Raw genomic sequence first — 14747 nt, 5'->3', positions numbered from 1 at the left:
CCTGTCATGAATGTCTGGAGCTCTGTTTTGTCATATGTGGACCTCAATATCTAAATGTACAATGGGCCAATTGCATTCTGTGCATAATGAGCAAGGAAGTATTGATAAGTTAAAAATTTGAAACATTTATGATCAATCTATCAATAAATTCTTTCACACGATGAACTGCGACACAACATAGATTACTTACCTTAGCTCTTCAAGAGAGAATGATATTTCAGAGAGGTCATATGGCTAGAGAGGGCAAGCAGCACCGAAGGTGATGGTAATTACTGGGTGTGTTTGGGTGAGGTAGTTTGCAAATGGAAACATGCTGAGGGTTTTGTCTGAAAAAATCATTAATGACACAACACATATTCAGTGTTCACGAATAGCGTCTGACCCTCTGACAAATCCGGCAGATTGGCCAACAGTCCGATAGAAGTCTACATCCCGCCGGCCCCAGTGTCTGGCTGTATATTTCACAGTGACTTTGACTGAAGTTGTTATATGTGACATATGACACTTGTTTGCTGTTTATAAATCTTATGTTTGTTAATAATTTCAATGCCAAATTATGAGAAATGTTAAATCTGAAATGTTTATTTAATTATATTCTATGGGTCCTGTGAATTTTCAATGGGTCAGACAGACATCTGAAACTTACAGGACCCAATGTCTTGTTACTTTGAAACACCATTCGTGAACACTGCATATTTTAAATCTAGAGTATAAGCTTTTACATTCGGGCTGCCGCTACACAGTGCCAATCACCAAGACTAAATGAGCTTGAGCGTCTTTTGTACCTCAAAGTATTGCAATTTTCAACAAATGTTGAATGTCCAGTTATCATCTTATTCATTTAATTATATTTAAGCACATATTTATCTCTTTTTATATTTTAGTAATGTCATATTTCATTTGTATTTTTGTCAAGCTCTGTGATGCAAAACGAATTCCTTTTAAGGTAATAAAGTATTGTCTATGTCTAATATAGTATAGAGAGATGAAATGTGTAAGATAAGATAGTTATATAAATATACAATTTATTGTAAAATTTTCAATGATATGGTTGCAGACAAAACAGTAAAGACCATGATGCAGAGGACTTGTACAGGAAAGCTGTCAGTTTGAAGCCTGAGGTGAGTTGCATCATATCGGATGACTTCACTCTTTCAAGTGTGAACATATGACTTTACTATCACAAGGCTATCAATCATGATAAATACCTCTGTTTCATGACAAAGTCATTAGAACACATCTTTAATTTTTAAACTTATCTTATCTCACGGGTTGCACCTCTCTCTTGCTTCGACACTGGGTGGAATGACTGTAAACGTTTTCCCTTGGCCTCTCTTGTCCCATCGCCCGTGTATTCTGTGCTACTCTTGCTATGGATCACTTACCACAATCCATACGAGTCATGCAGCACACTCCCCAGCAACCCGACCGCCTCCATGGTGTAGTGGTTAGAGTGTCCTCCCGGAGTGCGGAAGGTCGCAGGTTCGATCCCCGACCGCGTCATACCAAAAGAGGTTAAAATATGGCACTTGTTGGTCCCTGCCTGGCGTTCGGCATTAATAGGTACAACAAGGACTGGTCGGCTCGGAGTCAGTATAATATGTCTGAGCAGGGTATTCTTGCTTCACTGCAGCATGGTATCTCAGTGGGCTAGCACTATAAAACCAGCTTAAGTCTGGGCTAGTACAAGCAGCTGCACATACACATACATGCACGTCGTCATATGAGCAAAATATTCTCAAGCACGACGTAAAACCCAATTTCACCTCACCTCACCCGAGCAACCCATGTGACCACTGCTCACACATGATTCTCTTTCTCATCGCGTCCCTGTGTGGACGTATATTGTGAACACTCAAGTTTCCTTCGATAGCAGAAAAAGAATAAACTGAATTCTCCATTATGGAGAAACCTCAAGATAACATAAATGCATTTTTTGCGCACAGTGTGAAAAGTCTTTCTGTAATTTTTACCCACACAGCTCTTGTGTCGACTGTATTGGGTTATGTGAGGCTGATAAGCATTGTATAACACATATCATCGGGTGTGTTCCCATCATCTAGCAAACCGTGCCAGATATATCTCGTCAGAAATGGGTGTTTCTTCGGCTAAGAAACCTTGTCTGCAGCATCCTACTTTGGTTGTGAAGGGGTTGAATTCACCTCCCTCGGAATGGGAGAATTTTATGGCCGCTTTGTCCGATTCGTACCTCTCGGAAGATTTGAGAAATTGTTGGGTACTCACTCGTCTCCCCCTAAGACTAGAGTTTCTAGGGTGGTAGTGATGGGACAACCGTCCATCCCTGTGACCGCTGCAGCCCCTAAGGACATTCGGGTGACTTCGCCGAATCGATCCTCTCATAGCCTCTCACGATCATGTTCGTCTAGTCAAACATCTGATTGTTCTCAACACGATAGTGGGGCGGTGGGGTAGCCTAATGGTTAAAGAGTTCGCTCATCACACTGAAAACCTGGATTCGATTTCCCACATGGGCATTGTGTGTGAAGCCCATTTCTGGTGTCCCCCTGACGTGATATTGCTGGAATATTGCTAAAAGCAGCATAAAACTAAACTCACTGACTCAGTGATCACAATAGTTTGTCAGATCAAGCTGAACTGCCGTGTACTAGCCAAACTCATTCATATCGTAGGCCGAACCGAACCACGCTATCATCGAACTAGTTCATCAGGCCGAACCAGTCAACCACACCATTCCCAAACTAGTTTGTCAGGCCGACCCAGTTCACCACACGATTGTCGAACTTTACCGAACTAGTTCGTCAGACTGAACCCATTCGCCGCAGCAGCGCCGAACTAGTTCGGCAGATTGATCTGCTTCGCCGGATCTTCTCAACCATATCACCGAACTGCTTCGTCAGTTCAAACCAGTTCGTCACCACCACGTTACCGAACTGGTTTGCCTGCTCGGTCCTCTGAACCGCACTACCAAACTGGTTCGTCAGACCGAATCGGTTCACCACAGTTTCACCCAAGTACTTTGTCATCTCAAACCGGTTCACCTCGGCCTGATTCAGGCTCAACTGATTCACCCTACCGAACGGCAGCTCATCGAACCGATTCATCTATTTATCATCGCTGTTCTAGTTTGTCTGGTCAATCTCATTCACCGCACCCTACCGGTTCTACAGATTGAACCAAGTAACCTCGTACTAGTTCATCCATCCTTACCGAACCGCATCTCCAAGCTGGTTCATGGATGTTCAAACCACTATGGGAATACTGCATCAAACGAGGTTCATCAAGTCGAACTGTTTCAACTTCGTATCAACTTCGCCTAACCATTCGGATCCTTATAGTACCTTGTCACCTAGCCATTCTGGGTATCATTCTTGCTCTTGATCCCCTCACCTGCCCAGTTTTGTGGAGCGTATTGGCCCTGTTGTATTGACTGGTTCTTTTTTTCTCCGACCATCAGCTCATCTGCACTCGCTGACTTCGTCTCGTATGAGACGTCGCCACAACAAATTGAATCATCACCAAACCAATTCTCCTCGCCGAACCGGTTCTCCAGTTCTTGAATCGAATCGATTCACCGATCCTGTTCGCAAGACTGATTCAATTCACAACACTGAACCAGTTAACCAACCCGAAACGATTTGCAGCACCAATCCCGTTCATAACGCCGCCGAAAACCGTTTCACCTGTTCGAGACGGATCTTATCACCCAATAGATTCACACAGTCGAATAGATTCACCTCAGCCAATCCAGACCTTATCACTGAACTGATCAATTCACACTTGATTCAGTAGTACAGTCATCTAGATTATGCCCACCACTGGACATTCTGACGATCCTAGATCTTCAAGACTCCTCCATGACCGGGGCTCATCTCATTCCAGATTTAATCTACCATCCGATCTTCACATTGATGAATGATTCAGTTCAATCTTTCAGCACAGATATTAGCTCTACAACAACCCGTTTGGGCATTACTATACTGTAAGCCATTAAAAACGCAATTGGTATTTGTTGTCCTGAAACTTACAAAAGTTCTATTGAAGATTTTTTCCTGCGATACAGAGGATGTAGGGATAAAAGGCTGTTATTCTGGCCCATTTTGAGTTCACATTCCTCTCACATGAACTTTGATACTTAAAACTGAACCTTTGACATTTCTACTAAACACAACCACATTCATGAAACACGTTGTGCACATGCATTACCTGCACCCAGGCCCTGTCAGCCAAGGTGCTTCAGATGTGATGATTGCCAGGCACTTTAATGTGCATCCATCCACTGTAAGTCAACTCAGACAACGTTTTCGGGCTACCGGAAGTGTTGCTGATCGTCCGCGACCTGGTGCACCACCTGTGATAACAGCTCGACAAAACCTCACTTTCCGAGTTTCACACTTGCGAAATCGGTTCCAAACAGCTGATGATTAGGCAAGGAAGACAATTGGGACAAGTCAACGTCATTTCAGCGCCCAAAAGGTGCAAGGACGCCTTGCTGCCTTCAACATCCGGTGTTGTCACCCGTACCGTGGTCCAACCTTATTGCATCGCCACAGACTTGCCTGACATCGTGTTGTCCGGAGTTTTGTCCCTTTTGCATCATGAGTAATGTTTGCAAATGGCGGACTGCTGTTTGTTTACCAGAGACTTTTGATGATTAGAGTGACTATGAAGTGCCCTGACAGACTTGTCTTGGTCCCATGAGTTGGATATCAATTAATTGCCTTTAATTGCCTTTAATTGCCAATAACGATGAACGGTGCCATTCCCGGTAAGAGTGATTATGTCGAGATTCATCAGCCAGTCGAGAGAGATTGCTTCCTGAGGGTGTCAGACAGAAACGCCCGACAACGTATCAACTTTGGCTAGGGTTACTCAGGTTTTTCTACTTTAGCCCAAGCACTCAGTTCAGAGGTCGCTGCAGTTATGTCCGGACAGTCCCAATGCAGTGATGCAAACCAAACTTTCCTGAGATCGCCGATCGTACAAACTTCATCACTCCATTTACAATGTGAACATTCCTGTTGATTGTCTGACAATCTCCATGCGCCGAAACCTGCTACATTCAACACTCCATTAGTACTGTATTGGTACCTCGACTATTTTAACGTTCTTACTCAGGAGATATCCCTTCGTCAGTGGCAAGAGTTGTTAGGCCTCCTCACCTCAGCTCAGCTCAAGCTTTCACTTACAGAGGTCAACTTCAGGCCAACAACCCCAATGCATTAGTCCACCTCCTCACTTCAGGATGGTGTCGATCAACCTGCTATGCACCATTATGCAGAAGGGAGACTTCCTCATCAGCCCCGATCTTCAGGACGCCTACTTTCACGTCCCGATACATCCAGAGCACCGGAAGTACCTTCACTTCGTGTTCAATGGGAACCATTACGAGTGGAAGGTCCTGCCTTTTGGAATTTCCCCGGGCTAGTGTTTTTTACCCGTATTACCAAACTGATCACAAGTTTCCAGCATCGACAGGGAATAGTTTTTGTGAGTTACATAGACGACTGCATCCAGTCTCACCAGGATTCAGCCATTCTACTTCAACATCTACTGCTCGCCAGCAAGCTGCCTCACCAGTAAGGGTGGCTGTTGAATTCCGTGAAGTCGGAGTAAATACTTCAAAAGCTTCAATTTATCGGGGTGGTGTTTGACATCCCTTAGGGGAAGACTTTTTGTGCCTCAAGACAGGTAGGTGAAAATCCAACGTTGTGTCCCACCAGTACTGTCTCAGGCAAGGACTCTTCGCAAATGGCAGCAACTATTAGGTTTCCTCACGTCAGCACAATCCCTGACTTACACAGGCCAACTTCAACTTCGAAGAAAAGGCACTTCACATCAACGAACTGGAGTTCAAGACCGTGATATTAGCAGCTGAACTATGGATCAGAACCTTCAGTCCTCCAGTCTACTTGTCCAGTCGGACAATTCAATGGTAGTTTGGTATGTGAACCATCTGGGTTCGAGGGGATCGGCGAATCTACTTCACTGGGCAATGAGATTCTTTCATATGATTGACACATTCCAGGAGCCAAGAATGTGATAGCCAGTGCCCTGTGCCACTCCAGTCATCCATCACCGACCGAGTGGAAATTACACCCCAGATATTCCAGACAATGATCTACCCGTTATCACGGCCCCTTATAGACCTGTTCGCCACTCGATTCAACCACCAGCTCCCATGGTTCGTGTTTCTGATTCCAGACCCTCAAGCATGGGACCTCAGCGCATTGGCAATCTCATGGGAGGGACTAAACACATATGCCCCTTTCCCTTCCAAACCAAACCAAACCACCACCACCACCACCACCCCTCCAGTTCTGCTTCCCAAAGTAGTACAAAAGTTTGGCACCACCAAGAAGATACTTCTACTTTTGGTAGCACCCTTTTGACCGGCGAGAAGATGGTTCGTCGCCTCAGAAGTTTGGCTGAACCAAACCCGGTGCGACTTTCCGATCTAGACGATAGACTTTTTCACCCTCACTCAGATCTTCACCACAGGTCCCCTCAGACCCTATCTCTTCACATCTGGCGCATCTGCAAATCTCTTAGCTACAGCTATTACTTCTTCTCATAGGACGTCTACTCTTTCATTATATGACAACAGGTCTTCGCCGAGTTTCTACTGGCAAACAATTATAAGTTAGACCGGCACAGAGAACACGTTTAGGAGGAGTAGGCGGTGCACGGCAATGGGCAAACCCATTTGGTTTGTAGAGCAGATAGCATTGCATGACAATGAGATTGATTCCGCGCATAGCTGCACACGCCTTGCGCCTTGCTTCACCAATTGTACTACACTCGATCGCGGACAACCTGGGGCCCCTTCACTAACAATGGCAAGCGCCAGTGGGCGGCACTCATATATGCTAATACAAGTCAATTGTCAGGTCGGTGCTCAACTTATCCTTGTTCGCCAGTACAGCACTTGTGTGCTACGAAGAAACTCAAGGGTACCACATTAGCCACTGATTTGGCCACCATTAATTCAGTTCTGGCTATCACTACGGGTACAAAGGTGTCCATGATTCCAGAATTACAGTATTTTCTACGGTCATACAAGCTCACTGACCAGTCCAGGAAATTTCGTCCTCCGGCCTGGGATCTTTCAGTAGTCCTTCATCACCTAGTTTCTGGAGACTATGAGCCTCTGAAGACAAGGATTTTGAGCATATTACTTTCAAGACTTTCTTCCTGGTAGCGTTAGCTACCGCGGCTTGCAGAACTTCAGGCGCTTGATGTCTATTGCATGAGGTTTGAGTGGAAAAAACATGGCTGTGTCTTCGTGGGTCTCCGCTGGGACTTTGTTGCAAAGAATCAGTTGCCAGGACAGCCGGATAGAATTTTTACTATTCAACTGTTGTCCACCATACTTGGGCCTCATGATGCTGAAGATTTGTCACTTTGCCCGGCTAAGGCACTACATATATTCCTCGCAGCTTTATGGAAGTGCCTCTCAACCACGTCTAGAGCTGTGGTGTATAGGACTACATTGTCATTCTGGATGCGTTCTACCATACTACGAGCATACACCTTTGCCGGTTTAACTTGTCCAGCCGCATCCAACCCTCATGAGACTTGTGCTTTAGCCTCGACAATGGCGTTGCATAGCAATTGCTCCCTGACATCTGTCATGGAGGGTTGTTCCTGGTGCTCTGACAGTGTCTTCTCATCTCATTATCTGCGAGACTTTTGGTTACAGACGTCCAAGGGTTACACCAGTTTGGACCACTCGTCCTGGCTCAGCAGCTCACTTTGGCCCATCAGCGCAGATGAAGGAAAGTTCAACATTTGGTACTGCTTTCTGTATTTATTGAATAAAAGTCTGAACTTTATGTTTATGTTTTGTTCTCATTGATTATGGGTTTTTAAGAATTACTTCACTTAGTTTGATACTAAGGCATCTAGATACCGCCACCAAGTTTGGCTTAGTGGTTTTAATAGTAAAGTGTATGTCACGATGCAGAGGTGTTCAACATTGTCGCTTACTGACCTCTACTCTACAGAGCAATTATGTCAGTGAAGTGAGTCCCTCCCGAATTCCAGTGGATTTTGTTGCGTTCTGACTCCTAAGTTGCCGAGCTCATCTTTTGACTAACCTTATGTAAAGGAGCGAAGGTCAATTTAATGTTGCTTTGTGAACGTTAAAACTTGTGAGTTTCCGATTCAACTTTGATTTCACCCTCTACGTGATGGTGTCTGGGGGGTTGTCTCGAAGCAGGGGCTGTTCTGATTATCAATTAAGAAACCGTAATTGCGGAAGTACCTTGGAAATCGTGGAAATGCAAGGCCTACTTGCTAAGCTATGTCCTTTCGTCTTAGCGAAGGTTGCGGCTGAACACCACATCACTTGGGAGCACCATCTCCCTGGGAGTTGTTGTGCCTAGTAAGCAGGAGAACCCATCAACAGGCCGCTCTTGTGCATCACCATCTACAGTTGTTCAAGATTATACAGCTTGGCTGTCCTTCTAGAGAGACTTAGGGTCATCTTCAACCCGCCGTCCAACGGTGGGATAAGTGCAAGCTGTGAGATAAGATAAGTTTAAAAATTTGAAAATTTTAACTATACATTGTGTATTTATATACTTATCTTATCTCACGCGATGGACACCAGCCCGACCTCCCCACTACTCAGATTATGGTGATGGCTCCGAGAATGAGAATCATGTGTGACCAGGAGTCACGTGGGTTGCTGGGGAGCATGCTGCATGACTCGCATGGATTGTGGTAAGTGATCCATAGCAAGAGTAGCATGGAATAAGAGAGGCCAAGGGAAAACGTTTACAGTCGTTCCACTCAGTGTCAAAGCAGGGAGGTACAAGCCGTGAGATAAGATAAGTATATAATTATACAATTTATAGTTAAAATTTTCATTTCTGACACAACAGCTGTTTTTCTCAATCATGAAATAATGACAGGCGTTAGGGACTTCATAAAAGAATAAAGGTACACTTGTACTTTCATGTGTTTCCTTATTCGTTTCCATAAGTATAAATTAACTCATGAAATAACTAGTCTGTGTTTGCATTAAGCAGTGTGTGGTATGTTTATCACAGTCTCTAGAGTGTTGATAAAAGGAGCTTGATGAGATCAGGGTTATCTCTAGGTTGTTCATGACTGAGATTGGAGATGAAGGTATTTAAAACTGAAGTGCTTATAACATTGTTATTAATGTAGCGCAATTGACTTTCTGTTTCAAAGTAGTTCTAGAATTCAGTTTGGCATTTGTTTTCAAATACCAGAAAATTCCATAAAACTGGAAGTGCTTTATTATGAGGATATCCAAAAGCATATGCTTCTGTTTCAAGTTGTCCTACATTGTGCTTGTGTTTATTAAACCAGAAATGATTAAACCACAAGTGCTTATGGGTTTGTTGGTAAGACATCCACAGGCATAGGACTTTCCATTTCAAAGTTTAATCGCAAGTGTCACATGATGCAGTGAAGTTAAAATGGTTCATGATGGGCATTTCTGACTTGAAAGTTATGGCTTATTCAGGTGGGGATGGAGCTATTTCTATATTTTCATCCTAAGCAATCCCTTTCTTGTTGTCATTGAAGAAAGTGATGTTTGATTAAAATGTATTTCTGTATTCCAGTTGCCATCAGCTCACATGAACCTGGGTGCTATCCTTCATATCAACGGGAAGTTGGCCGAGGCTGAGCGCAGCTACCTTTCTGCTCTCAAACTGAAACCTGATGATTCTATGACAATGGCTAACCTACAGAAGCTGCGAAACCTCATGTCCAACATGGACAGGAAGGGGTCTCCATGATGTCTTTCATTCACATTCAAGTGATATTTTGTCATTACATAAAGTTGTCTTACTTTCATTCCAGGTGACTTTTGCATGATGTTTTGAATCTGTATGAAAACAATAATGCAGATTGATAACAAGATTCTGAACTGTCTCTGCCATCATATTCACTGCTTCAGATTGGATGGAAGATAGGGAAAGTGTACCCAAAGTATTTCACACTTACATAGCTAGGTTTACTACTTGTCTTCACTGATGAAGCAGGTATTTTCCTGTTTGAAAACAATGATTCAATGCAAAATTGTTAATTCCTAATGTTAAGTAGATATGTGGTGCATCAACATTAAAGTCCCAACCAAAGCTGATGCCAATGTTCAGCTGTTTCTAGTACAGATATATCTTTACTATGTTTTCTGTCAATTGTTAAATGATGTTGCTATTTGTGATCTGTGTATGTAAGACTTGATAACATTCCTGCTACTGGCACGTCATTAGCTGTCAGTATATTTATCACATGCCACAGATGGAAGATTTAGCCTTGCATGAGGAGAGGTATACATTTATATAGAAATATATTTAACTACACATATAATCTCTATGCAAATTGTTGTCATTGCTCACACAGAGAGTATGTGTTTGTATCATCACGCTGTGGTAGTGAAGAAACATCATACATAATATCATACATAAACTGTGCCTTGATCTATCTCAGACCTGTGATTGTGTTGAGTTATACCATCTCAACCTGCAGTCTGCACACTGCAGATTAGCCAACTTATTATGACTATTGGGATATTGGGATAGGTGATAATCAAAATGTGCCAAACAGTCTGTATAACCAGTGATCTGGACCCTTCATAAAAGATCCACCATTTTCTATTAATATACAGTGGGGAACCAGTATGTGCCACTATGCCAAAACCAAATTGCTTATATACAGATTCAAATAATGGATAAGAGATGTGTCAGCATTTCTGGAGGGTTTTTATGTTCCAAAATGAAATTGTAAGAAAATCCATCCCATTCTCTTGACACTAGTAAGAAATGTGTAGATAACTACCTCTGGATTAACCTAATTATGTTTAAGTGGAGTGTTATGTTTAGTCGGTGTCCTCCCAAAAGTTGGACATCCCAAAAGTTAGACACGTTAAAACAACAAAGGTTATGGTTGGTTGCACTGAGGTTCACTACACTGTTACCTTCGTTAATTAATGGACTAGTCCAAATGTACTAATTCAAACACAAAGAGAAGAGATTATGGATAATGACAAGGACTTTATTTGACATAAAACAAAATAAGTTAATTGAACAACATAATTTAAATGATGAATGGATGACTTTGTAATGACTTTATTTGGCATAAAAACAAAACAAGTAAATTTAACAAGATAATTTAAATGGTCTGACTGACCATTTAAATTATCTTGTTAAATTTACTTGTTTTGTTTTTATGCCAAATAAAGTCATTACAAAGAATTCAATCATTCAAGATTTACGATTTCACATATTTCACATCATTCACTATACAGGCAAAAATGTCCATAGATGTAGTGGAAATCGGGACCCATAATCAACCCATGTTTCTACAATGTAGTTGTTCATGTCTTGTGCTCGGGGAACGGCAGGTGTCTCGTTCATGGCATCCATCCATGTGTCCTGGACATCGCCCAGGGGAAGCAGAGGAAGCCCAGCAGCTCATCGTATCCACCTCTGTGCTTCAGGGTCTTCTTTGTACGGGACAGCCAGGCCAAGATCTTGTATCTTCCTCCTAACTGCCTGGGTGAAATGAAAAAAGCACCCCTTGACTTCTGCTGCTGGAAACCCCCTCTCTATGACTCGGATGGCTGCTAGCTGAAAGTCTGTCTGCACTCCAACAGGTTGAAAGGGGCGGTTGATCATCTTTTGAGCATCCAGTCAACATTAGTATTCTGATCAAACTATTTCTGTACAAATGTGAAAACCATCTTGTTAGTGTATGGGACAGGTTCATTATATCAGTGGGTAAGACAAGGTTGTAATCACAGTCACGCCTGATTGATTTGTCTGACAATTGGCATGTATGACTTTTGGGAAGTCTAACTTTTGGGAGTAAACCGTTGAGTCCACCTTGCCTGAAGGGTTTTTTAGAGAGATTGTAATTTGAGGTATGCCTTTGCGCTCCTGTAACACTGTAGTGTGAACTTACACCTTTCTTCTCTGTAACTTATCTAAAATATGCTCGTGAAATTTTGTACTTTTTCCAGGTGTGGTTGTCATGTCAGTCTTATGAGAAGTGTTATATTTGTCAAGTACTGTCATTTGTGCATGCATCATGATGAAATATGAATAGTACTATTGGTTTCTTTGGATTGAATGTACATTATATAACTATCAGCATATCTAATTTCTTCAACCCTAGCTATTTTGATCTGTGTCTTCACACATTGTGTTTATCTTGTTTCACATAGCATTTCCTCATAAGAATTGGTGTATATGTTTATGACAATAATGACTCTAATTCCACTCCCAATTTGAACATATCAGGTTCCGTTTTTGTCTTCTTATTGGTGGTTTTGCATTTGATAATAAAACAAACAGGTTGGAAAAGACTGCAAATATACATATAAAAACTAACAACTCTCAGTTCAATGTGACAGTTTATTGAGCAGCAGATTTAACATATTTGTAGTAGTAACATTATGTCATTCAAACATGGCTGTCAAACTAAGCATCACTGACTGCATCATAGGCTGACACGACCAAGCACTTATGGAAAGGTTTTATGACACACTTATCAGATCTACAGGCTTTCTTGTTGTCTGCCTTCCAGTTTGTTCATACGTTGTCCATATACCAATCAGTGAACTGTTGTATTATCACAGTTTTAAAGGGTTTTTTTTGTGGTAGTACTCTACTCTGTGCTAGTAAGTGGTGCTGTTAGCTGTTTGATTGGTTAAGTCAGGTTGGATTAAGGTAACACTGAAATACATCTCCTGTCAACCTCACAGAAGCCATTTTTAGCACATAGAGATATCAGCTGAGATAAGATAATCCTTTAGGGAAATTAAAGTGGGGAAGTAAACGGCATGTCATAACAATTTACAAATAATATCCAGTCCTGTCCTGTCTATATACAGGTGGTCATGCGACCTATAATGTTTTGAGCCGTTTGATATGATGGCTGATTTAAGCTTTTCTATGGGTATCATACTCTTTACATATCTCAACATAAACTTTATGAAAGAAAGACACGTAAGACGTTAATCAATAGATGAGACATATTCAACACACATGAAAAATCATAAAATATCTTTGAGATGATCCCTTGTGCCTGTAGACAGCACATGCATTTCATGCCAGGTGAGTTGACGGTACATCATCATACCTTGCTGAGCGACCTAATTGCCATATATAGTCTCATCTATTGTTTTCAGCAGCTATTAATATTTTTTCTAAATTTTGCCCGATTTTACGAGTAAACATGCTTTTCTGGATATCCTATTCCGCATCCCACTAAATGCCCAGTTGGACCAATGTGGGTTATTTCGACATATGCTATTTGCAATTGTGTAAATTTTAGGGATACAGATTCACAGCCTAAGGTTGGTTGGTTTGTTGTTTAACACCTCACTCAGCAATGTTCCAGCTATATGGCGGTGGTCTGTAAATAATCAAGTCTGGACCAGACAATCCAGTGATAAACATCATGAGCATCAATCTACACAATTGGGATACGAAGACATGTGTCGACCAAGTCTGTGAGCCTGACCACCCAATCCTGTTAGTCGCCTTTACAACAAGCATGGGTGGCTGAAGACCAATTGTAACCCGGTGTAGCAGGCCATTTCTTCCCCGGTCTAAACTTTCCCCGGGGAGAATCTGGCCCAGGCCAAACTTTCCCCGGGGAGGTTTTGCCCTAGGATATTCTTACCCCGGGGAAAGTTTGGGCTAGGCTAAAGCACCCCCCTAGGCCAAACTTTCCCCCCTGTTTAAACTAGGATATTTTGTTCTGTTTTCTATGAAAAGTGGGGAGATTTTGGCCTAGCTAGGCCACTTCTTTCCCACCCATGTTTTTATATCAAAAGGGGGAGATTCTGGCATAGCTAGGCTACTTCTTCCCCACCCTTGCTCTTATAAACCGGCAGTAGCTTCGACTTATATTTTGGTGCACATTTTTGCCAAATAGTCAATTTTTGCCTCTGACTTGGATGTAGTGATTTGAATGCATACATGTTTGACGAGCACATATCTCTATATCAATCCTGCTCCTGTTGCCATTCCTATGAAGACACATTGCATTAGTTCTTCATCTGTCCAAATCATGTTTGGCTTAGGTTAAAGTTTGTCCTAGGCCAGTTACACCGGATCTTCACAGGTCTTGAGGCATAGGGAATGTCTTGCTTTGAAATTCTGCTGCATAATATAAACCTGTTTCTAAAAGCCATTAGTGACACCAGATATGTTACTTTACTTATTAAACTGGTTTGAGTCTTCCCCTCTTCAAAGGTAAGGTTATTGAACTGAAAGTGAATAGTGGTAAATATAATATGTTTTAGGCTTAGGGGAAATGATGGTAAAGAAGATGTTTCTGTTTTCAACATCACTTAGAAACATGTCACTATGCTGCTTGAGTCAACTGATGTAGAGAGATTGTAATAATAAAGGTTATTTTTAGCTATGGATATTAATTTGAAGGTTTAGTCCTCATCTCGGTGTTTGTGGAAGATGGAGAATATATACCATTCATTTGATCAGTTATCCTTTTTGAGGTATTATGTAACATCACATTACTGCTGTTCAATTTACCTACTTTTCCTCGTCAGTTAACAATGTAGTAGTCTGTCAATTTAAAATGTATTAAAATTAGTTTCAGTTTCTTTTCTTCATTCCAGATAAACAAATCTGTGCATACATGCTTTAAATAAGTGTAATCTTCTGAAAGGTTTTAGTTAAATGTTGCTTTTCTATATTTGGAATTAGAATTGTTTTTCATCTGTGGTTTTGCATTATGATAGTTTGGTTTGTGTTTTT

The 14747-nt window shown here is 41.8% G+C and overlaps 1 protein-coding gene across 1 annotated transcript in view; it reads left to right on the top strand.

Annotated features, from left to right (window-relative positions):
* The window catches only part of LOC124285107 (protein O-mannosyl-transferase TMTC2-like), a 412056-nt gene extending 401613 nt beyond the window's left edge, over positions 1–10443 (top strand). Inside the window, 2 exon segments of the mRNA XM_046721262.1 lie at positions 1058–1121; positions 9579–10443. Coding sequence (XP_046577218.1) covers positions 1058–1121; positions 9579–9755 — 241 coding nt within the window. The 3' untranslated portion in view covers positions 9756–10443.
* Positions 10444–14747: the final 4304 nt, after the last annotated feature.

This window comes from Haliotis rubra, unplaced genomic scaffold (assembly GCF_003918875.1).
Source record: "Haliotis rubra isolate DU_JTF1 unplaced genomic scaffold, ASM391887v1 Scf352, whole genome shotgun sequence".
NCBI lineage: Eukaryota > Metazoa > Mollusca > Gastropoda > Lepetellida > Haliotidae > Haliotis > Haliotis rubra.
Note: the sequence above shows the minus strand (reverse complement) of the source record. Positions and strands in the feature narration are given on the sequence as shown.